The sequence below is a fragment of the Gavialis gangeticus genome, unplaced genomic scaffold, assembly GCF_001723915.1.
Source record: "Gavialis gangeticus isolate Ggan-Ray unplaced genomic scaffold, GavGan_comp1, whole genome shotgun sequence".
Taxonomy (NCBI): domain Eukaryota; kingdom Metazoa; phylum Chordata; order Crocodylia; family Gavialidae; genus Gavialis; species Gavialis gangeticus.
This window is the reverse complement of record NW_017729025.1, coordinates 146,290,843-146,315,448: the sequence shown is the minus strand read 5'-3', so window position 1 is coordinate 146,315,448 and position 24,606 is coordinate 146,290,843. Positions and strand designations below refer to the sequence as shown.

At 41.3% G+C, this 24,606-nt stretch overlaps 1 protein-coding gene across 1 annotated transcript in view; it reads left to right on the top strand.

Moving 5' to 3' along the window:
• Positions 1-24,606, top strand: part of KCNQ1 (potassium voltage-gated channel subfamily Q member 1) — a gene marked incomplete at its 5' end in the record, with an annotated part of 669,633 nt that overhangs the window by 184,362 nt on the left and 460,665 nt on the right. The window contains 6 exons of the mRNA XM_019519725.1: positions 1,515-1,625; positions 4,040-4,135; positions 8,020-8,148; positions 12,895-13,036; positions 17,589-17,654; positions 23,924-24,044. Of these exons, the coding sequence (XP_019375270.1) occupies positions 1,515-1,625; positions 4,040-4,135; positions 8,020-8,148; positions 12,895-13,036; positions 17,589-17,654; positions 23,924-24,044 (665 nt within the window). The remainder of the gene's footprint in view (positions 1-1,514; positions 1,626-4,039; positions 4,136-8,019; positions 8,149-12,894; positions 13,037-17,588; positions 17,655-23,923; positions 24,045-24,606) is intronic.

Genomic DNA, 24,606 nt, shown 5'->3' with positions numbered 1-24,606 from the left:
CCCCCCCTTTTTTTTTAACAAAATAAAACTGTGGCATCTTTCCTAGGCTGCTTCCTACCCTACCTAATACTGGTCATAAGTATATATACAAGATGCAAAAGAATGTGCAGGGCAGAACCGAGGGGAACCTGACCTCTTGTTTGAGATTGCTGTGTCACATCCACCAACTCATTCCTGCCTTATAACAGGAGCATTATCAAAGATGGGCAAGGGCCTCAAGCCAGGCTTTCCATCCCTTGAAAAAATTATCTAAAAAATTAAAACACAGTAGGAGGGGAGGCAAGGCACAAGTAAAGCAACTTACAGAGGGTAATTGCTTGAGCGAGTGAAAGATCTTGGATTTGAATATGTGTCTCCAGTGCCCCAATCCAGTGCCACATCCAGTTTACCATTTGCCTCTGAATAAAATTAGCCACCCAACTGGCCAGAATTCCAAACTTGGAAATGCTTTGTGTAAATTTTAACTGATCTTGGAGATGGAGTTTACACCTACCATACTTTTGTTGTTATAGCAGATTCTCTTAGTGCTGGAGGGCATGGAAGAAAGCCTCAGTTTCCTGTAAATAATGACTCAGTACAGCCTCAATAAACCTTGTTATACTGCATAGGTATTGTGGTAATCTTCACATCCATGTCTTGAAAACCTAACTTTACAGGTATTTCCTCCGTGTTGTAAATTAAGCTGTCTGTATTTGCTGCTGACGTGCAAATTTAGTAATTCATTGAACAGGCTGCATTTTTAAGGATTTGTTAATCTGTTTTGCTCAATTTCTCTATGAAATTGCTCAACTTTTGCCATGACAATTTCCATTAATACTAAGCTCTAATGTATTTTATAATTGACCCCTGTAGTCGCATACAGGTTCACTGTGTGTGTCCTTCAGATGTAATAGTAATGTTATAGCCTTAGCAAATATCTCTTGCACATACATAAAATCAGCAATTCTGAACTGGGCTGGCCGCTAACCCATGTCCCAGCAATTTCATGTACTCTAATGCTTTCCAAGTCGTGACAACCTAAATTAATATTTTTACTTTACAATGTACATATACTTTATTGTAATTCAATTTCCTGTACTTTTTTTGCACAAGGGGGAGTGAATTAATTTTCCTAAGGTTATGCAAATAGTGGGGTAAATCAAAATATAACCAGTACCCTAGTATCTAGGGTCTGGTCCTGGGGTCTGTTCAGAATTAAAAGAGTTGCTGTCTGAGAACATTTGGTAACTGGAACTGTTAGAATAGTTGAAACAGAATAATCTTTTCAGTTTTTGATTTTACCAAAGTAAAGGGGAAGGGTGGGGGGGAATGTTTCATGTGGACCTGATGTAATAATTACTCATTTTTTTTCATTTTTCTTCAGTTTGACTGGTGAAGTAAGATTTCGGTGGTAAAATTAGACTTGTGCATAATTCTACAAGTTTAACAGTAACACACTGAGTGTTCATGTAAAAATGTCTGATGAGAACAACATTTATGTTTGCTGATAATGCAATATGTATTTTTCTTTATAGGTGACTGTTACGACTATTGGTTATGGGGATAAGGTGCCTCAGACTTGGATAGGAAAGACCATTGCTTCTTGTTTTTCAGTTTTTGCTATTTCATTCTTTGCCCTTCCTGCGGTATGTTCTTTTATCTTATTACTGACAGTTTATTTTTGAATGGATTAATAAATGCATATTTTATGAATAAGTTTCAATTCCTCTGCATACTTTTATAATATCTTAAGTAGATAAAAAGCAGCCTTTCTTGTGTTTAGTTTTATGTAAGAATTGTATTTGCTAGAATATTTTGAGAAATGGATGTTTCAGCCTGAAAATGAAATTTTATACTGGAAAAACATTTTCTGCTGATTTGAGAGGTGTTAAATTAAGTAATGTATATGTTAATTGCTTTAATGATTACGCTTTCCGTGAGTGTGATAAGATTGATTTAGCTTTTAATTCCCTGAGACATCAAACACATTTTAAGCTTTTGCTAAGCACTTTGTTGAATAAGGTTGAATTTAAACATATACTTTAGTTCCCTATTAAATCAGGATATGTAGGCCCAAAATATTTAGAAGTGTATAGACATTTCTGTACATGGCTTTGAAAGGATTAAGGGACAGATCAAATCAAACTCGTAAGTGACTAAAGAAGGTTTGGTGGAATTTAGCTGCCTACATAACAAAGAGCAATCCAGATTATTTTCACTACAGCAGCTGAGCTTCAAAAAACACTTATGTAACTAGATTCATGAGGTGCCTCCATATTGGCCTGAAAAGATACCTAAGCATCTTGGCTTAGGCTACTGTGTCTGATCAGAAGTGATCCTGATGATCAGCCATTTAGAGGCTTAACTCACACCTAAGCTCTGTTATGATTGGTGTTGGAAGAATTCCATTTTTATTTTTTTATAATTTTGACAGATAAAATCACTGTTTATTTTAAAGCATTTGTTTTGATTGTATTGAAATAAATTAAATAAACAACATGAAGGTCTGCCCCCAGGATGGCAAAAAAACAAAACAAAACACCAACCAAAAACAAGAACCCCTCCCCCCACCAAAAAAAACCAAACTTGAATCTTTTCTAATTTAATTCTTTCTCTCCACCTACCAGTCTCATCAGTAGGCTGCTTTGCCTCTTTTTATAGTTTCTCCCCAGTTCTCTGTAGCTGAGTTATCCCAGTCAGGCAGCAGGAACTCCATTCCATAGCTTTGCATGCCTTCCTCCATGGCCACTGCTTCCAGTCTGGCTCAAAAAGTCTTAAACAAGTGACCTGGGCTGCTTCAGAGCATGAGCAATAGTCCAAGCCTAGCCTCCTAAGGGGCTTTGCGGCCAAGATGGAGATATCTAATGAATTTATGTGCCTGAGTGGTTTTATGGTCAATGAAGGTGAATTTGGATCTCTCTTTGTGACTTGGGTGCCTACATTTCACTTAATTCAGTTTTAAGCACTTTAGAGGTGGTTTAGGATATTGTCTTTTATAGTTGCTGTGGGTATTTTATTTTTGGTGGTGTGTTGGGATAAAAGCCAAGGAAAAAGAAATTTGTTCAGTCTTGAATATTATTCACATTTACGCTTACCTAATATTCATAGTTATAAAGTTTCATGAGAGTTTTTTAGAATTTAAACTAGTGTTTCACAAGAATAGTTATCTCAATTCTTTTTGATAATTATCATAAGTATCTAACTGACTAGAGATTAAAGCCTCTCTCTTCACTGCTCTAATAAATTAAAGCTTAAATATTTTACTATTATTTGACAGTATTGGCTAAGTCACTTAACTAAGCACTTTTTGACTGGTCAGTTACTAAACACTAGATTAACTCCTCTCCATCAGATGAGCTACAAAAACATGTATGTGCCTAGGTACATGAGTTCCCCCATTTGGGCCTGAAAAGGTACCTGAGCATCTCAACTTACATGGATGATGAAGGCATGTATGAAAAAACCCTCCATTTGATCATTTGCGTCTGAGGGGCGTCAGATGATATGCAGATAAACGCAACTGTGGCCTATCAACACTAGTCTCTATGTTGCTGTCATTGGTGAGAACCATGGGACCAAATTTTCTAAACCCAATGCAGTAAAAGTTTGCTCATGACCTCAAACTGTAGAACATCTATAAATGACTTTTCATTACATTGAAAGTTAGGCAAGCCAAGGTTCAAGTACTTTCCCAGATTCTACTATTTTCTCACACAAGCATTTATGTGGTTTTCAGACTGTGAGCAATACCATGTATGCCAATTCACTAGCTATTTGAGCTATAGACTGTTGAAGTCAATAGAAAGGGTCCTACAGACTCTGACAGAAACACTACAGACTTGAATCGGGCTGCAATAGCGCTAACCTTTTATGCTTTGAGAAGTAATGCCAATCGTGACTTAAAACTACTGCACTATTAAGTCACTTCCTCTAAATAATTAGTTTGGTTGTTTTATGATGTTGAATAAAACTTATATTAATATGAAGTAATTTAGCCAGGGTGTTGATATATTTTTTTCCTTCTAAAAATGAGATCTTTGTTTTTTCTTTCTTTCCACAGGGAATTCTCGGTTCAGGTTTTGCCCTAAAGGTGCAACAGAAACAAAGGCAGAAGCACTTTAACCGTCAAATTCCAGCCGCTGCCTCCCTCATTCAGGTACCCAGGCTTCTACATTGCAGTTCTTACATTTGCCCTTTCAATTTAGGTTCATGTTTTCAAAGCTGCCCAAGGGATTTCTACAACCAGTCCCCTTTAAAAAATTATTTGGGAATTGGGAGTGCAAGTCTTTTAGGTAGTTGCATGACATTCCTGCCCAAAGTGTACAAATTATGGACAGAGCAATTGGGAATCTTCATTTTCAAAGTGTAGCATGTGGTTTAAATCCCCTGGGCATTTATACATGTGCTCCAGGAGGGTTGTTTAATTAAAGCAGCTCAGAGAGCCACTCTAATTAAAGTGCCCAGAGTATCACGTGTATCAGCATCCCCATGCTGAAAAATGGTGGCAGAGGTGCTTTAACTAAAGCTTATTAGGTGAGCTTTAGTTAAAGCACCCCGCCGCCATTTTCAGTGCAGCGCCACGCTCCAGCAGACTCGATTAATTGAGTCTGCTATGACATGCTGTAATTACAGCATGTCAGAGCAGCCTCACTGCATGTGTGTAGGCACCCACTGTTACAAATTTCTTGGAGGTGCTGATGGTTTGATATGAGTTGTGTCAGAATGAACACTAGTACTGTTGTTTGATCTTTCTTTACTGAAATAAGAGATCAACAGGAATTCATACCTCGTTTCCACTGAAAGCATTTTTTTTTCTTTTCAGAAAAATCTTGATCTGAATCTGAGCAAAGTCAAATATGCCAAGTTTTCTTTTGGTACAAACTTAAAAAAAAAATCATGACACAAGAACCAAAGCAAAATTTTATTTTAAAAAAATTCTGCTCTGAGGGGAGATTGCCATGTAACATTTAGATACTCTTGTAGATGCAAGACCCAGATATTATTTCTGGTAGAACTATAGGGTTAAATACTGGCTCCAGTGGAGGCTATGAGAGTTTTGGAACTGACTTCCATGGGGCCAGGATTTCACCCAAGGTAAATACTAGTATTTTTGAATTGTTACTGCTTCCTAGCTGCATTTCCTTATTTTGATGTCCTTATCAGACATTGGAAACTTAAATGATTTTGGATAAAGGAGACAGAGCACAAGAGAAATGTAGACCAGCACCAGAGCCATGCAATTTTCATGTACATATGAACTTTTCTAAATTCAGCAGTGCCCAAATTTGGAGTCCCAGCTGAGTTCCTTTATAGAAAGAGCAAGTTAGCTGTACATTTGGACCATAATCTGAGGAATCCAAAGATTAATGCAGGAGATGGTTTAAATCTAGGGATTTGGTTGTAGCACAGTTTGAGAAGCAAGGCTTCTTAGTAATATCTTTATTGGACCAACCATATAGTTAGGAGAGCTGTTGGACAAGTTTTTCGGCATCAGGTGCCTATCCTCAGATTGGAAGGAGAAGTAGATTCCGGCTCAGCTAAATCAAAGAAAAGTTTCTATGGAAATGAAAAGCGTCTGCTTGGATGGAAGAGGGCTTTGAACTAGGAGTGAAGAGGTATGAACAGGAGTTGTTACAAAAGTGTAGTGGAATAGGGAATTTAATCTGTGGTCTGGCTAAACAGGACCATTCCTGCAAAAAGCAGACTTATTCAGATGTTGACTATCTAAAGGCAAGACAAAACAGTTGAAATTAGTTTTTTTCCTCTGTCTTCTTTCCTGCTCCCCCATAGAGACAATATATTCCTTAACATCTGTATACAATTCACAACCCTGTTAATGGAAATTTTATTCATCCCTCAGGTGGACCATTAGATTCTTTATTTTCCAACTTCCTGTATTCACTTCCCTTCATTTTCTTCCCTACCTTAGACTTCTGATATTCTCTAGTGCTGCCCTCCTTTATTCTTTTCCTTCATAAAGCTAGGGCCTGTTCTCAAAGCAAGGGGCCCGAGGTGATTGCTTTAAAGAATTCTGAGCTGTGTGAGGTGCTGACTCCTGGCTTAAAGGCTGTGGCAACAGAAATAAGATGCAGTCAAACACTGAAATTAGACTGATGGAAGATCTTAGAAAAATAACAAGTTTATTTATTTTAGTCATATCTTAAGGCCTGTGCTTTATAGGGTGTTTACATAAGTTACTTTATTTGTGTGATCTGGCCTCTGAAAGCTCTCTATAACTGTGACATAACACATGTTCACAGATGCAGAGTGCTTTTAAAATCGACAATTGTGAAAATTCAACCTTGGATAAATCAACTATTAGATGAAGTTGCTGTAGAGCAGAGTGCCTTAGGGAAGAGGAGGGGGCAACATGCAGCTGCTGGCTGAGGTTTGCCATGGCTGGAGCTGGATGAGGGGTGGCAGGCTGGAATGGGGAGCTGGGCTGGGCTTGTGAGGTAAGAGGGCTCCATTCCACCCCATCTCACACCCCCAGCTCTGGCCACAGCAAATCCCAGGTGGCAGCTGCCAAGAGGTCTGTGCAGGGGGTGGGGGAAGGGAGCCACGCTCATCTCGTGGGCCCAGCCTGGCTTCCCCCAGTACCCCAGCTGGGGAAGCTTGGGGGGTCCACAAGTCGAGGATGCTCCGTTTCACCCCTCCCCTCACAGCTCTAGCTATGGCAAAGTTGAGCTGGCAACTGCTTGTTGCTGCTGTCAAGAGGCTCAAGCCAGGTGTGGGAGGGCTCCCTTCCTCTGCCTCCCACTCAAGCCTCTTGACCCTGAAAGAATAAAGAAGGAGATGCCAGCTTGGCTTTGTTGTGGCTGGAGATGAGATGGGGTGGGGCTGGGGAGAGGGACATTTTGGAGACTGCTAGAGTACTGCTGGCTGGCCAAGGTGGTCTGCCTCAACAGGTGAATGTCTGTTAGGTCTGGGGGTGGGGGGTGATCTCTAACTTATAGTGCTTTGTATAAAGCACCGTGTGTTAGAATGTGGGCCCTAAATGTCTGTAGGCAACCACAGTGCTTTCCCTTATCTTACAGCTTAACCTTGCATGGCTTTAGTACCTTGAGATGTATACATATTTCTTGGCTGCAGTTCTGTTGTACCCATCTTATGGAACGAGGCTTACATTTTCAGACTTGGGTGCTCAAAATAGCTGCCTGTGTCCTCATACTTAGGAATTGGGACTGGAAGATGCTAACTTCCATGAAAATTGGGCCACTGGACCATTTGGATGCCTACCATTAAAGAATTGGGTGCCTAGGGTACTGCTTATATGAGAAGCCTGACTTTCAAAGGTTTGAGCTCCCTCTGACTAATTGGGAGCGTAGTTGCCTAATTTTAAGCACCCACTCTTGAATATTTTGGCTTAAATATATCAGTATCTTTGGTAAGCCCTAAAATTGAGGAAAGCAATGCCTCCCAGGGCAAGTTGGTGTGAGATTTTATTACTTGACCTGTATCTTATTTTGTGCTGTGTGTGCAGAGTACACTAGGGAAACTCCTCAGCCTGCCTATATAGAATAGTTTGGCTATTTCTGTGAGAGAAATTTCTGTTTAGCCTCTGAGAAATCACAACCCAGTAGGATTGGCCCCTCTTTCACTGTACTGTCTGTTTATTATATCTAGTGCTAGTGACTCGCAAGGATCAATGATTTCTTTTTCTTAACAACATATCAGCGAGGCAGGAAAGTTTTATTCCTATTTTACAAATAGGGACATAAAGAACAGAAAGTGGTATATCCAGGATCACACAGGGCCTGATTGAGTCCCAGAGTTGTACTGTCTAGGTAGTCCTTCCTTTCCTGATTTAACCTATTGCAAGTAAATGATATGCTTAAAAAAAGATTTTCTCCCTTTTTTATCGTTATAAAACTGTTTCAAACTAGTAGGATTTAAGTTACTAAATGAGGATTTTCCACAAAAATTTCAAATGGCAAACTACTCTACATTTGTAGAGAGGAAATTGCAGAATTTGCATTTTAACAAAAAACTGTAACAAATAATTTATTATAGTAATTATTTTGCTAACAACTATTTTAGACTGCGTGGAGGTGTTATGCAGCAGAAAACCCAGATTCTTCTACGTGGAAAATATACATAAGAAAACCTGCTAGGAACTATCATTTGATGTCACCAAGTCCAAAACCAAAGAAATCTGTAATGGTATCGGTAACTAATCTTGATTTTCTTTCTTATTTTGGTAGTTCCATTAATATGTTTATACAGATTATATTGAATCTGCTTTTTTTCCAAAAACAGTGAACTGTATTTGTATTTCAGGATGTTACTTGGTCTTAAAGCTTCACTTTCATATCAGCATTGTGATTTTCTTCATAAAGCATTTATAACTATAGCTTAATTTGCTGTGATTCACTAATTTGATTTTGATGGGTGTCAAGTTTGGGGAGGGAGCAGCAGTAGTATAACTCACTTCAGTCAATCAGTAACTGAATGTATAATGCTGAAAATGAGCAACAGGAAGGTACATACAAACTTTCAGTGAAGGAACTTGCATTGGTAAAAAATAAACAAACCTGTGCTGCTGATCACATATTATTTTTATGGTTTAACCTATCATTTGATAATAACATCTTGTGTACAAATACATAGGTCCTTTGGGACCACTTAGGCCTGAAGCATATATGTAGTTAAAGATTCACAACTATTTATATACAGTATAAATATAATGAATAACTTGCTAGGTGAGGAACTGAGTCCTACTGAACATGATTTGGATGAAATTTGGAAAGAAAAAATGATGTCTGCTTTGTGGACCATGCTTTCAGAGCAAAAAGGTCCTGTGTTCTTGGCCTTCCTAACTTTGAAGGGACAAACACCTACTATATATTCTCACATATAACCTACTCCCCAAACTGGGGAAAATTGTGTTGCATATGAGGAAAAGGCCCCCCATGAATTTGGGCACTTGGTGGCAGGGGTGGAGGGAGAGGCAGAACAGCTGCATCATTAAATGCTGTGGCTCTCAGAGCCACAGCCAATAAACTCTGCCACCGCTTTGCACACCCCTCCTAGCCCCTTGCCCTGCTGTCAAGTGTCTGGAACCATGGGAAGCTTCCCACCCCAGCAACATGCGGGAACAGGCTAGAGCAGGGTTTCTCAACCAGTGGGATGCATCCCACTGGTGGGACTCAGGTCATGGCAGTAAAACCAGAAGTGCCACGGTGGGACTTCCGGTTTTGATTTGGCATGCTTCAATTGGCCACTGGGGGACGCCCCCCTCCCACTCATCGACTGGTTGGACTGGGATTTTTTGCCCTTATGTAGGTTGGATGTAGGTGCAAAAGGTTGAGAACTGATGGGCTAGAGCACGTGCTTGGCCTGTGGCAGAATTGGACCCACTGCATGGCCTCGAGTGCTGCCATGGCCTGATTGGGCCTATCCTGCTACACGGCCCCCAGTACTGCCATATTCAAATTAGACCCAACCCCACCATGTGGCCTCCAGGGGTAGGTGCAAGTGAATCAGTCCCCATCAAATAGCCCCCAGTTGCACTGTGGCTGAATTGGACCTAGCACTGCCATGTGGCCCTGGCATCACCATGGCCAGATTGGGCCCTGCCACACTGCCTCCAAACTCCCAGTCCCAGTGCTCCAAGCATGTGGTCCCTGCTCCACAGTTCCCCAGTCCCAGCATGCAGCACTCAAATCCCAAGCCCCCAGTTTTGGTGCACAGCTCTCAAGCCCCCTACTCATGGTCCCACAGTCCTGGTATGTGACATTTGGCACCTGGTCCCAAGCCCCCAGTGTGTTGCCCCCAGCCCTCAAGCTCCCAGCTCCAGAGCACAGCCTCAAAGCCCCTAGGCGCAGCATGTGGCCTCCAGTCCCCAAGTCCCCATTGTGTAGCCCCCAGCTCTCAGTCCTCTAGCCCTGATTCCCAGCTCCAGCATGCAACCAGTGGCTCCCAAGCCTCAAGCCCCAGCAAATGGCCCCTAGTCCCAGAGATCCCAGACCCCAGGTACTTACTTGTACTTCTAGGTAAGATCTCTTTTTCTTCCTTGGCCTTCCAAAAATAGGGTGTGTTATATTTGGGGTTGGGTTATATGGGAAAAAGGCTGGTCTCTTAGGAGAGGCCTTACCCTGAAATTAGAACCTCTCCAATTTCAGAGGGGTAAGATTCAGTCCTCAGTGATAACCCACTGAATCTTGCCTCTGTAGCTTTGGTTGTAATTAACAGAGGCCTACTTTAAGGTTATGGTTTGAATACAGCTAAAATCTAAGAAGCAATTTTGCAAGGTTTCCATTATTTTAGTCTGATATGCCACCAGAACAGTCAACACTACCTAATCTGAATGCTAGTCAGCATTCAGCCTTGAACCCCAAATCTTTTCTCAGTTCAGTCTGCAATTGCCAACTTCCAATTGATATAAAAGACCTGAACCTATTCAGATCTGGTTCTGAACTGCTTCCAGTTTCAAGGATCTGATGTTCAAATTTGGATTCTTGTCAAATAGTATATATAATTTACATAGAAAAGGTATATTAAATGTATAACTGTAAATATATTATATTTAATTTAGGAAAATCAATCACTCAAAATTTAGGAAAAAGTTAGGGTCTGGATTCTACTCCCTCCAAGTTTCTCTGGACTGTAGACTGGTTGGTGCTCCTACTCTCATTCTGAAAGTTGAGTCAGAGCATGTCCATACTACAGTCACTCAGTGTGGATACTAGTAGCAGTCTAGCTGCAGCAGTATGACACTCAGAGCAGATTCATTTATGCAGTTTCTTGGGAGGGCAAATTAGCCAATGCTGAGTTCCATTCTGCCTGAGCTAATTTGCTAATCATCCCGCAAGTTGGCTACTTTACATGAGACATCGTGGTCACCTGGGCTAGGAACAGAAGTTGCACATAAACCAGTTCCAAAATGCCTGAAACCGGTTAGAAGTAAACCTAGTTGAAAGTAGTATCAGACTGATTGAGCTCAAGCCAAACTTCTCCCTCAGACCCCTTCCTGGTTTAAGTTAAACCAGAGTCTCCCAGCATTCTAGGATGCTCTGCCGCCCTGGGTGGGGCTAAGCTCTCTGCTCCAGTGGAGCAGGGCTGGCCCCACCTTTGCAGCACAGGTGGGCAGGGGTGGGGGTTTGGACCACCTCCGGCCCCCCCTAAGGCAAAGGGGGCAGGGAAGAAATTTATTCTCCCTCCCTCCCCTGTCCCACCAGCGTGGACCTGCCAGGCATTTCTCCCTCACTGCTCCAGTGGCAGGGGTGTGGCCAGCCCCAGCAGTTGCCTGAAGTGAACTGGCCAGAGAGGGGGTTTAATTCCTCCTTCCCTGTCTGGACCTAAGCTGGGGTCTCCCTGGCGCTCCCCACTTGCTGCTGCAGCAGCAGGGTCAGGGGTGTGGCCAGATGCTGGCCAGCGTAACTCCGTAAGGCAGAGGGGGCAGGGAGAAGGTTTATTTCCTCCTCCACCCTCTGCCCGGGGGGGGACTGCAGCAGGATCTGCCCACCCTGACCACCACTGCTGATCACCTGCATGGGGCGAGCAGCAGCATAAGCCCTCTCCCTGCCCCTTCAGCCAGATGCCAAAGGGAGGGGGGAATAACGTCCATCCCTGCCCCTTCACCTAAGGGTGCCATGCCAGGCAGCCTCTGGCCACGCCCCCACCCCTGCTGCTGGAATGGTGAGGGGGGAGTGACTGTGACAGGGGCTTCAGCCCCTCTTATGGCTTTCCAGAGCGCAAGGCTCTTCCTGACGGGGGGGGGAACACTGTGGGCAGGAGTGGGACAGGCAGAGCTGCTACAGACTGCATAGGGTGAGTGGCAATGGGTCTTAGGGGCTATGGCCACCCTTCCAAGCACTGGTGTCACTGCTTGCCCCAGCATCTGACAGAGGTGGCAGGGAGGGAGGTTATCCCACTGCTTGCCTTGATGCAGGGAGCGATCGGTCGTGGTGGTCGGGGAGGGGAAGGCCCCCCTGTGGTCTCCTGGGGGAAGAGGGGATGGAGTTGGGAATAAACCCCCTCACTGCCCCCTATGCCTCCAGGGGTCATGCTGGCTGGCATCTGGCATGCCCCCACACCTGCCACTACGGCAGTGAAGGGGGAGCACCTGGCGGACTCTGGTTTGGGTCCAGATAGGGAGGAGGGAATTAAACCCCCTTCCTGCCCAGTTCACTTCAAGCTACCACCAGGGCTAGCCATGTCCCCCCCCCAGCACAGCTTCCCTGCAGCTGAGGGTGCACTCTAGTGTCCACTGGCTCCTGGCCTGAGCCACTACAGGCTTGTGCCTGGATTTCCTCTGTTCAGAGGAAATGTCTGTTCACTTCCAAATTGGTTCAATCTAGGCAGGTTAGACTAACCTGCAAAGATTGAATCAATTCAGGCTCTGGCTTTTTAAATGTCTGTCCATAGCCCTGGTGAAAATACCAGTTCCCCACCCCCTCCCCCGTTCCTAGTTTGATGGCTGATCCTCCAACAGAACATTTATGAGTAAAAGGCCATGGTTTGGAACTGGGTTCATCTGTCCGAGGCTCTGCTTCTCTTGCAAGGGACAAACCACTCTGTTACACACAGATAGTGAAAGTGAATATTTTAATTTAACAGAAACTGCAGGGGGCGGATATAGGTGAGCAGAATGCCATTATTCAACTTGGAATTGGTCCAGGGTGCTGGGATTAATTTCCAACTTTTGTAAAAATTATCATGAGTGGAGGGTGTTAGTGAATACAAATGGTGAGAATCTCTTTGATCTGGTTATCCTCTAATTAAGCTTGTTTGTTATTTATGGGCATTTATACACATGCTCCAGGAGGTGGGGGCGGTGGGGCACTTTAATTAGAGTTGGTCCAAGAAGTCTTATAGTCATATAATCACATATAGTCATAGAGAAATAGGGCTGGAACGGACCTCCAGAGGTCATCTAGTCCAACCCCGATCTAATTTGTATTCATTTTTTAGGTGAAAAAGAAGAAGTTTAAGCTAGAGAAGGACAATGGACCATCTTCCCCTGATAAAATATTAACTGTACCACACATCACTTATGACCATGTGATGGATGACAGGAAATCTGACTTTAGTATTGATGCATATGACAGTTCTGGTAAGATATTCAGTTATAACGTAACAGTAATGAATTATTGATTAATTACACACAGGATTCTAGTTAAGATGGTTAAAACAGCATATGTCTAGAACAGTGGTTCTCAACCCTTTTAGACTTCAGGCAATCCTCATGAGATTCAAGGCACCTGTCAGAAAATACCAGCTCTTAGCTTTCACTCATTTTTTGACTAGAGAAAAATAACAGAGAAATTCTTTTGTAGCAAAGAACTCAGAAAGACTGCAGCAGGTCAGAATTTTTTTTATTCCTATTTGACATCCTTGGGTTTAACTTGTGGATTATGGGTAGGTGTTTGCACACCTAACAGTACTAACATAGTGGGGCACTCTGTGGCATCCATAAAAAGCATCTTGTGGCACCATTGTTGAGAATTACTGGTCCAGAAGAAGGGCTTGTGGTAGAATATGCTGCCTCTTCTTTCCCAGAAATACTTTTTCCTCTAGCTTTTGCCCCTGTCTGGTCTTGATACAGTTCAATAGCTCACTTAATGAAAATGCTCCACTATAGCTTTTTTAGGCTAAGTTTAAATATTGTCTTCCACCTGCAAGTAAAATTACTGTCTCTGTGCCTAAATCACCTGCTTTTCAGTTGATAGGGTCTTGGTTATCAACTATATCCCCATGATCTCTACCCCAAGAAGTTCAACCAAGCTGTGTGCTGTTCTTGCACATTGGCATCAGAGAACTGATAAACCCATAACTTCTCCTTGTCTGCCACATGCAACCATGACCTCTCCCTTCTTGCAATTTATAGGTTATACATTAAATATTTAGATAGAACGTGACAGTGCTTTATATGTACTTGAAATAAATACGAGCCATCTGTGTAATTCATCATTAGGAAGAATGTTTTATAGTTCTGTGGCAATTACAGTATTTTTAGGCATGTTAGAAGTAATACATAAAATAACTGATTACAATATATTTCTTTTTAAATCATATTGTATTAGAGACTGTTAATTTCTGTGTTTTAAGTATTGTAAAAATGCTCATAGCAAATGAAGTACAATTTTAAAGGTACATTTTATAGATCATTTAGATATTTAAGCTCTTACATTTTTTTCATAAAATTGGCTGACTTGACTACATGCTATGGCAATTATAATGAGATGATTAGAGTGTTAATTGAAACCAGACATATTATAGTTCAGGAAGGAACACTCAACTGTTTATATCATTCTGGGTGTACTACTGTCCTGTTTTACAATCTTTCTTCACTTATAGGCTTCCTGGGCCTCTTTTGAATGATTAACAATCGCATCTTGTTCAAATGGTTTAGTGGTTGGAAGGCAGATAAACTTTGACCTGATTCTATGGGCCAATCACTGAAAAATATCTTCTCACCAACTGACATAATATGCAAGCTTTATGAAAGCCTATATTTATCAAATCCCTTTTTTGAGATTTTGAATCCTTAAACATATTACAGGGCAATGTGATTTGTGGAGAGATTACTAATACTACTTCAGAATGAGCTCTTTAGCTGTCAATCTAAAATGTTCCATTTCTTCTGACACTTATTTTATCTTCTTTTTATCTGTGTTCTTTCCTCTCAAAAACTCTTACAAGTATACAGGAAAAACAGGAATGTTAAATTTGCTTGGTAAGTTGAAGAAAATTAATTTCTCTTCAGCATGCCAGACTATGACTATGTAACATTATTTGAAGTGCTTTTGTGTGTGCCTAGTGACAGCTTGCTAGAATTCCTTTGCTACCAAAGACACTGTGATAAACTAAAATAGACCTTGCACATCTGGTCACAATCACAATTTCATTACTGAGGCAGAAAAGCAGGAAGCCTGTTTATAAATTACTTGTTTATAAAGTGCTGGATACCATCCATTCTCTTGCATTATTGCATCATAATCAAGTGCATTTAATACTCCATCATGAAGTGATCAAACAACCAGTAACTGAGCTCAAAACCTTTAGGCAAACAGGACTTCCCTAACCAGAGAGATGAGGGTACCAGCAAAATTTCCAGACTTGATCTACTATATTATGCATTCAGAAATTACAGGCATAAATGCTTGCACCTGTAAAAATGCATGGAGGCATTCATATAGAGATGGGCACCTGAGAACATAAACCATGTTTTTTACGAGAACAGCACCAGTCTAGAGTCGTTGACCTTTCAAGTCCCCATAAATATGTGGGTTTTTCTGAGAGGATGCAAATCGGAGCCTTCTTAACAAGGAATCTTTTGAACAAGGTTTAGCATTAGAGTTAGGTCTGTGAAAACGCAACAACACTTTGGTGGGAGGGCCAGGAGTTGCATGCTATTACGGAACTGACTGTGCAAACTTTGAAGATTGGAAAAAATCCCATTGACTTTAATAACAGAGAACTTGGTCCAGGGACTCTAGAACTTTTGTTATGTTATCCAAAAATATACAGTGCTGATTTCTTCACTCTACTTGCACAGAGTTCTGGTGCAGAGGAGATGAAGAGGTAACAGTGTTTAAGTTGTAGTTCTTTGTTCCTGTCTGACCACCCCTGTTTTAAGTTAAACCTGAATCTCCACTAGAGTTTTGACTTGCATGAGCAGAGCGAAATGGAACTTCTTTCCACCAGAATCATTCTCTTGCCCAATCCTCTACCTCTACACTCTAAAAATAAGGTTCCTTGCTGTCTTTACCTGAGGCAATGCTGGATCTCTAGTGATGACAGACGTGGTGGAACAAGCAGAGGACGGGGAAGAGTAGGAAGAGTGAAGTCATTTCTGCCTGTTTGACATTAGCAACACTGGGGAAATTATCTAAAGAAGGGTTGCCAGCCAATTTAAATTAATTTTACATTTGCTGCACAGGCACATAGTGAATTTGGTAGAAATGGGAATTCAGCTAGCAGTGTTCTCACAATAGTTTTAGGGGAGAAAAAGAAAAGCAATGAGTATATTTACCCCTGCGCTCAGCATAAATACTTACTACACATATACACACACCTATATTAGAAAAGTATTAAGATAGCAAAGTGAGGCACTCAGAAGTTAAGAAATGCAGAACTAAGTTTCCCTGTGTAATCTTAATGTAGCCGTCTCATTTGCATGCTTTACGATCCAGTCTTTAATTACATGACCACCCATCTTTTCCCCTACAATCTAATCAGCCAATTCTGAAAGTAAGGTTAGGAGAAAATATGCTGTTTACTGTTTTTATTTTTTATATATCTGTTTTCTGCACAAACAGAGTATCAGGCAAAATGGAACCTCTCTGGGCTCCCCAGTCCAAGTCTTTACCCCTCTGGGTTCTGGTCCCAGTCTCCCTGCCAGTCTCTGTCCAAGTCCATTTGCCCACCCTGAGTCCTCTCCCCCATCCACAAGATTCCTTATCTGGTGCTGTCTTCCAACTCCCTCACAGTCCTAGGCTGCTCTTTTCCTACCTTGGTTCACCTTGTTTTTGCATTTGCTTTGTAATCAGGCTGCTTCTTCAAACACAGAGCAGAGGGAGACAGTCTCCTTGCCCATAGTTCCAGTGCCAAGCTGTACAAGGGTTCTTGGGAGTTAGGAGGAGAAAATGTAGAGACAGTTCTGTCCAGCCATTGCAGCCTTAGGCTAGTCAGTCTAGTCAGCACACAGGAGCTGAGGAGGAGACAGAGCATGCGTATGATATGATTAACACCATAAATTAAGACCTTCTATGGCAGAAAGCTTGATTTTTGGGATCCGGCATAAAAATCGTTAGATCTCAATTGCACAAGTAAATTAGCATTTGTCAGTAGCCATAGTCTCATAATTTGAGTTAATTGAGGCAGATTTCTCATGGGACTAAGAAAATGTGCACCCCAAAAGTGAAGGCAGCACCTCTGATAAATATATGATCCCTGCTCCAAAATATGATATCAGCAGGACGTTTAGAAAAAACAGGTGTAAAAAATAAAAATAAAGAGCAAAAACATTTTCCCTAACCTTACTTGTAGACTTGGCTGAAACATTTTGATTGACGTTTTCCCAAGATGTTCAGCTAAAATTAAGTTTGGAAAAATTATAAGCACTTGAAAATAGAATCAGGCAACTTACACTGCATGCAGTACTTCCATTTTGTCCTATTGTACAAAAACTTAACTATGTGTGATGCCTACTGTACACAGTAGTAAAGAATACTAAAACCCTAAAAGAGAGCCTACTCCTTTTGTGGTTATCCACTTGTGAGAGGTAGTGCTCAAGCATACCACAAATGTGGCAGGGAGGAGGCAGAGCTACAGTCACACTGTCCAGCAGAACAGGTCAGGCACTTGAGGACAGTAACCTGCAGAAGACTTATTTCTGCGGTGCACAGGGATAGTTCTAGGAGGCAAAATGCCTCCCCCTAGTGGTAAGTTAGTTTTAAATAAGCCCTGGAATACACATGCAAGCATTTTAATTAAGAATTTAATAAAAGTTTCTTTCCCAATTTTTCTATTTTTTAATTTTAAAGAGGACAGACCCAACACAGACTTTGAATTAAAGGCATGTGAATGTCTCTCCAGCTGTCTCTTTTTTTCCCCTTCCTTCCTGTCTGACTCTTGTTGTGTACATCTTTCCTATGACTCAGACCGTCAGCATTCCTGGGCATCACTTTCTGCAGAGCAACAGTCCTCCAGTGCTCCTTCTTCTCCAGGTAAAACACGTATTTCAATGCTCTGTCCTTTTTGCAATTGCCAGTAATTAAATCCTTGCACTGCAGTTTGGAGTTTGCTTGCTATGTCTGACAAAATGGTAGAGTGGAAGTAAACTTTTTTCCATGCAGAGAATATAGAGTTCTGAACTTTAGTGTTTTAACCAAAAATTGAAATGTTTTGTAGAAAGTAGACACTTTCCATGAATTTTTTTTTTTTTTGTTGGGGGGGGGTGGGGAATGAAAAAAACATGCTCAAGGGAAAGATTTCAGCTATTGGAAAAAGACCTCTATGAGTGCATCCAGATGAGTGTGCACATGCAGGGATGTGCGTTTCCCATGGCACATACTTAAGCTGCTGCTTTTTGCCCCAGGGCATGCCCCTGCACATGTGCTCCAGCACATGGCAACTTGTGCTGAGTGGGGGTAGGGAAGGCTGGGGTCGGCACAAGTGCTGCCCCAGCAGCCTTATCTTGGATCCTGGGGGCCTCCTGCGGCAGCAGTGGTTCTGATCCAGCTGCACAGAGCCTGGTCAGCGGCCAAAGCATGGCTCTGGATGGCCAGTCTCCAGTTCTGGCGGCATGCACTGCTGCTGCATGTGCCACACTACTTTTTTTCTGTGGCTTTTTTGAAACTGGGATCTTCCCATGTGGCAGATGGGGCACATGTGCTGTGTGAGGGTTACAGTGCCTCAAATAGCTTTGAGCCACCAGAAACCATACATATGCACTCGTCTGGACACGCTCTGAGTCTCATGCTTGGATTTCAAATCATGTGACATGTAGGGAGGCAGACCCCAATGAAAATCTTTCAGCCATAGTATGTATAATGACTTAAATGAAATGTCCCTTGTCTTTTCTAGTCTTTATTACTTTTGTGCTACATGATGCCATAAAAAATTCTTCTAAAAAACATGTCTTATTTTTTTAAACATATTCATAGATAGTAATACCTCTCAAAGACAGCTACCAGAAGTCCATCAGTTGGGGAGTTTATTATTTTTTTACATTAGATGTAAAAGTTTACATTAGATGTAAAACATTGTATAAGTAGCAGGAAGATGTCTGATCAGAGAAGAGTAATCTTTGATGTTGATAAACCTTTCTAATGGTCTTTAAAATTATTTTTAGCTGACCTTCAAAGGTCTGAAATTCTTTTTTTTCTAGAAAAAACTTTTTAGAAAGATTTCCAATATTCCTTAATGTTGGATATACCAGAAATGCCATGAAAATACCTACTGTTTGTTGCGTTTTGATACCTGTAGCCTGGGCTGGAGCCAAGAGCTACCCAAATATGAACAACTAATACAATATTTGAAATGCAGTTAATTGCATTTTTTCAGATGTGCAGCACTCTGGTTCACTTTGGCTAAGGTTGTGGGTGTTGTTTTGAAGTGGTTTGAAGCATTGGTTTGATTTTCTGGTTCCATCATCCGTATCTCTTCACACAGACATTGTGAGGAGGAAAGCTGTTCTTTTACATGCAGTCCTATTTTTTCTGCTGAGTTACATGGGAATAGTTATGCCAAGCTTTATCCTACTGTTTCACAATTTTAACATCTTAGCTAGACCTGGTTAAAAAAAACAGGAAAAATTTGCAAATACAGCATTGCCTTTTTGTTGTTGCTCTTTACATTTTGCTTTTGTCCAGCTTTGTTACATTTTCAAAAACGTGACACCTATCATTGAATTTATTCAATATAAAAATTGCTTGCAAACTATAGAGCCGATCAAAAATGGGTCCCTCCCCAAAATAATATCACTAACATTTTTGTAAGATTTTTAAAAATAAAAAGTGAAGATTTTGGAAAATTGAGCCTAGAATAAGGGGCAATACATCTTCCACTGTTTCTGGAATAGCCTGGGACGGAGTTTGTGACTCTAGGAGTCAGTCTCCTTTCAGGTTTTTCTGCCCAAGGGAGTGAATAAACCTCAGCTGATCTATACCTGGTGTCATATGTGACATCCAGTACTATATAAGCAGGGGAGCATTGGAGCCAGGGGTGGGGGGCATCAGTGACCCACTCCCCACCCTCTCCTGCCTGTACAGGTGAGTGCGAAACACAGAAACTCTTTGGTAGTGGTTCTCCCTGCAGTTCTGCACACAGAAAGCATGTTAAAGAACACAGAGATAGGAGAATGCTGAGGGAGGCCCTTGTGCTGCCCAAGATTACCCACACAGTAACCCTGGGGGACTACTAGCACATCAAGGCAAAAAGTAGGCAGATGCTTCATATATTACGGGTGTGCGATGCGGTCCCTATTCGATTCAGATTTGGATTTTGCTCAAATCTGGGACAGTGATTGGATTTGTTGATTTGGATCACTGTCCCTGATTCGATTTGGCTGAATCTGAATCTGAAGATTCGATACTGGTTTGGAGAATCAGCGATTTTGCCATAGACACAGCTTTAAATGTTTTTTCTACATACCTTGAGGTACCAGGCATGGCTCGTGAACGCTGTGATGGTGAGGTGGATAGAGTGTCCCACAGGAGTGCGGTGGCGGGGGGCCCACATGCTCAGTGGTGAACCCAGAAGTTGTTCAAGGGGGCAATATATATAATGCCTGGCGAACTCTCTTGTTACTATCAGAGATTTTTCAAATTGGATTGGATTCAGCTTAAATTTCATCTTTTCTTTTTTTAAATATCATTTCTGTGCCCTTCCCACCTTCAGCACCAAAAGAATGATTGTTACAACCCAATAACAGCTCTTTCAAGACTTCCCACATACCATCCCTCAGATGAGGAAAAGAAAATTTTGAGTGCTTGGTAAGCACGTCATGTGGTTTCGTGTTTGGTGTTATTGCCATTCATAATTGGAATGCATGGCTAGGTGGCACCTCTTCTTTGACTAATATGTTCAGAGAAGCATGTACTATGTATGGAATGAGGAAAGAGACTTTTAGGATCCTGGCTTTTGTCTGCATCTGGCAGAATATTGAACATTCAGAATTTATTTAGCAAAAGCCAAAGAAGCCTGATTAGCGAAGTTATATGAGGCCCTTTAAAGTCATTTTGTTTCATGTCTTAAGCTGGCTTCTTCTGCTGTTTGTTTCATAACCACTATCATGGATGGGGAATGCAGCAATGTGTGATTAATCCAACAGATGATATTACTCAGAAAAATAACAGCAGATGCTTGAATTTACTATAATTTGCTATAGAACTCTCATTCCAATACTGTTAAAATTGGCTCTTAGCCATGACTGTGTTAATTGAGTTCCTAATTTAAGGTAAAATTATATATCCTGGGGATAGTTCTACCCAATTCTTTTTCATCCTGTGATTTCAGGATCCCTGTTCTCACAGGGCAATTACTAAAAAGCAGTTTACTTAATTTTTATTTTGAGTAGCCATATGGTTGATGATGTAATCACAATTTTTACTTGATTACTCATCTGTAAAATTCTGACTGCATTTGTGCCTTTGAAGTCATCTAGTACCTGACTAAAACTTTGTTGCATTTTTAAAGTTTTTTTTTATTATTCCTAATTATGCTTCCATTGCATAACCTCTACTAATTTTGTTAGGAGTAGGATAATGCTCCTTGGGTGAGTCTATGCATGCAATTAATGCAAAGCAATAAACTCCAGGGCTTATTGCTCCAGAATTTATTGCTCCAGGTTGCACTGCTTGAACATGCACCCAGGACCACAGCATGTTAAGCTGGGTCAGAGCAGCCCTAGCTGACACAGGGCCCTGGGGTCAGCCTTCTAGCCCTGGGATACTCTGGCCAGCTCAATGTGCTGTGGAGGGTCTGGCTGTGCAAGGACGCTCTAGTGTGTATTTACAAGCACTATCCTGCTGCAGAGTTTTTCAACCAACAGCAGCACATGCACAGATGCTACCCCATTGGGCTGGAGCACGAGGGTAGTATTTACTTGTATTTACAAATACTATTCTGCTGTGGAGTTAATTAGTTTCCTACAGCCTTATAGGGGTGCATGTGTACACATGCAGTGTTTACTGCAGAGCTAATTAGTCTATTCCACAGTAGATGTCTCATGTAGACATGCCCCTTATGAATAACATGCCCAGCTACTTAATTGTTCCCTCCCAGTACCTCTTTGCTTGTCCTAAGAACACAATAGTCAGGGTTGCACAGTTATCAAATATAATGTAAACTATGTTAATTTAGTGTTGCAACTCATCTAAGGTCAAAGCATTTCATTAAATGTTCATGAACTCTTGAGTTCAAGACATAGTAGAATTATTGCCATTGTCTAATGCTTTACAAAGGTAGTTTAATTATTGATTTCTGTTTTGTGCTTGTACTTTGTATGTTATCTTATTTTGGGCAGGTGCTATTTACTGTCGTAATTAAAAAAGCACACAGATAAGCCTGAGTGGAGGATCTTTAAAAAAGAACTATTTTATAGTGTTAGGATTGCTGAAAAGCTGCCACCATAAATACCAGCATATGCTCACAGTCAATGTTGCTAACAGTAAATACATAGTTACAGTAAAGACATACAAAAAACTAGAACTCTTGGTTCCAAAATGATACCTTTTATTAGACCAACTGGAAAGTGCCAAGAAAATTGTCCTTTTCTGCAAGCTTTCGGGATCAACATCCCTTCATCAGGCTCGGGGAAAAGTGTAGATGGTACAAGATGGTAAAAAGTCCCCGCAGGTAGGAAATAAACTTAATTTTTGCACAGGGGGAGCTGAAGATGGAAGACTGTCCCTCTGGATCTATGACAGTGTCTTTGTGAGCTGTGCTGAGTACCTCTTCGATGTGTTGATTGAGTAGAATTCCTTCCCTGGAGGTGTCATATGGCAGGCAGGGAGATTGAAAAAAAAAAAACTTCCTTGTTGTTCTACAATTAAGTTTAAAATCCAAAATTGGCTAAAATTCTGCATCTTCCATGCGTCAGGGGTGTACTTGGTAGCTGTGTTGGTCCAGCACAGCTACCAAGTACACCCCTAGTTACAGTAAACACAGTTATGTAGTTTTATTTTTTGTTGTTTCCTATTACCTGTGTGATGTATACATGTATACTGCTATATGGATGCAATGACCAGTCTATGGTATTTCCAATACCAATGAATATCAGCCAAGGGGAAACGTCTAAACAAGCACTTAAAGTGCCTAAAGGAGAACTTACGTGGGACTTAGGTCATCCAAGTCTAAGAAAGTGAGCCACAGAATCCCCAGTCAGATGACTGAAAATTCATAGGTGCCTAAGTGGTTTAGGTGCCAACAGTTTTGCTACTACAAGTAGTCAATGGCACCACAATCTTAACAGGGCTGGTATCTCAGCATGTATTTCACACTTAATCCTATTTTGGATTCATAAATAAAGTGCCCCAGTGCTTGTATCCTCTGGGGTGTCCAGGGCAGTAGGTAAGCTTATACTAAGCATCCTTCCCACTGATTATTGAGAGGAGGTCAGAGCACAGAAGTCATAGGCACTTTCATTAACAAATAGTGTTGGTGGTGTCACCCCCTTTTATCTCAGAGTTAGGGCACTTATCCAGAGAGTGGAAGACTTGGATTATGGGATCCTTCAGCCTGAGCGGGGCTGAGATCCACTTCTTCTGTCTCTCCAGAAAGTCTCTTGTTCAACAGGATAGAGGCAAGGCTGAGGCCCCTCAACCCCTCCTGCTAAAGTTGGATCTCTGTGTTGTCAAGAGGGCAAGATTCATGGGGCCAGAAAAAGAGAGCTAGCAAGAGGAAGCATGACTTAGTAACCCGTTAGTGAAAGCATTCACCTGAGAGTGGGCAATCCTGGGTTCTTGTCTTCGCTCCCAATAATGTTTACATTTTTATTCACTTACTTTTTAATGCAAAATGTACATACAATCCCTTGAGCATGGACCAGCACCTGAATGTCTAAATGCTCATATATGAGGAATATCCACAAATAGCTATAGGGTTTTCTTCCCTCCCCTTCCCCAGAACTTTTCTCTGGAATAATAATAATTTTAGCACAGATGGTTCTGAGTTCCAATAAAATCCTGAAGCAAGTACCTGAAATAGAGTTTTTTGTGCGAAGAAGTTTTTCCTCTGTTATAGGATTTGACATTGTCATGTTGCATAACCAGAGGCTGAAATTTTCACATATAAAAATATTTCCATATCTTATTTTCCTTTGAATGCAGTCTTGTCCTATATACCAACTACTTACAGAATTCTTATTTGTATTTAAGTAATTTCTTTTATTTGGCCATTTATCTCCTCTTATGTACAGTAAATGTATTGTACAGCCTTTCTAAAAACAGCTACACACTGTTGCCCTAACCCTTATCTACATATTTCCTCACAGTGAAAAAAAGTCCTGGGTTCTTAGATGTGAACACAGGACCCTTCATCAGGACCAACAGCTTTGCAGATGAGCTTGACCTGGAGGGTGAGACATTGCTGACCCCAATAACTCACATCTCACAGTAAGTCACAGACTATTGAATCATGCAGTCACTGACTTCAGACAAGAGCAGCCAGTGCAGGTTGGAGTAGCTGAAATACAGTGCTGATAGAGTTATCTCAGATATTTGTGTCAAACTGTTTTACCTTGAAGTTGGTGTATACCCTCCTGAGTGCCAATAAATCTTAATGTTGACCTAAAGAAAAAGTTCATTCTTCTGTGACATGAAGTTCTGGTTTTTAGGTAATGCCAGTGGACAGCTGGTGGTTGATAGCCTCAAGATTTTTACAAAGAGGTACTTTGTGGGAGTGTTCTTCTGTTGAGAATTGTGTTGCTGCCATTCCCTCAGAAAATAGCTCCAAAATGTGTTTTTTTAGAAACACATCTTTCTTGAAATACAGGCCTTTCATTTTCAGTTGCAGGGCTTTGTCAAAGATGAATAGTTATATAAAGTTAACCTACACTAGAGAAAAATGTTGTTTTTGCCCTGAAAGAATGCTTTTTCATGTATAAAGATAGCCATAAACAAGTTTGCATTTTCTGTAGTTGGTTTTTTTTTTTTGGGGGGGGGGGGGTTTTTTTTT